Genomic DNA, 256 nt, shown 5'->3' with positions numbered 1-256 from the left:
CTGGTGGGGGGGCGCGGGGACTCCTGGCCTCACTGGCTCACCGCGGGGCTTTTCTTGTCTTGTTGCTGTTGATTGGCGTCCTGCGTTCCCTGTACACCTGCTGCTCCTCCGCCTTGTCCGCCTTGAACTCCCTGTAACCCCCGTTGCACGTCACGCTTCGACATTGGAATCTTCGTTCTTGTTCGAGCGCCTCGCAAACGTGTTTGGAAAGGGTGACATTTACCTGACTACCGGGTCCTCCTTGTGGCGGTCCAGG

General features: G+C 59.8%; 1 protein-coding gene across 5 annotated transcripts in view; it reads right to left on the bottom strand.

Moving 5' to 3' along the window:
* Positions 1-256, bottom strand: part of LOC100748882 (LIM domain-binding protein 2) — a 138,243-nt gene continuing 137,987 nt past the window's right edge. For all 5 annotated transcript variants that reach the window (XM_033321185.1, XM_033321187.1, XM_033321188.1 and 2 more), the window contains 2 exons: positions 224-256; positions 1-131 (listed from right to left, as the gene is read on the bottom strand). In XM_033321185.1, the coding sequence (XP_033177076.1) occupies positions 30-131; positions 224-256 (135 nt within the window). In that variant the 3' untranslated portion in view covers positions 1-29. The remainder of the gene's footprint in view (positions 132-223) is intronic.

The sequence above is a fragment of the Bombus impatiens genome, unplaced genomic scaffold (genome assembly GCF_000188095.3).
Source record: "Bombus impatiens unplaced genomic scaffold, BIMP_2.2 scf_0406, whole genome shotgun sequence".
Taxonomy (NCBI): Eukaryota; Metazoa; Arthropoda; class Insecta; order Hymenoptera; family Apidae; genus Bombus; species Bombus impatiens.
Note: the sequence above shows the minus strand (reverse complement) of the source record. Positions and strands in the feature narration are given on the sequence as shown.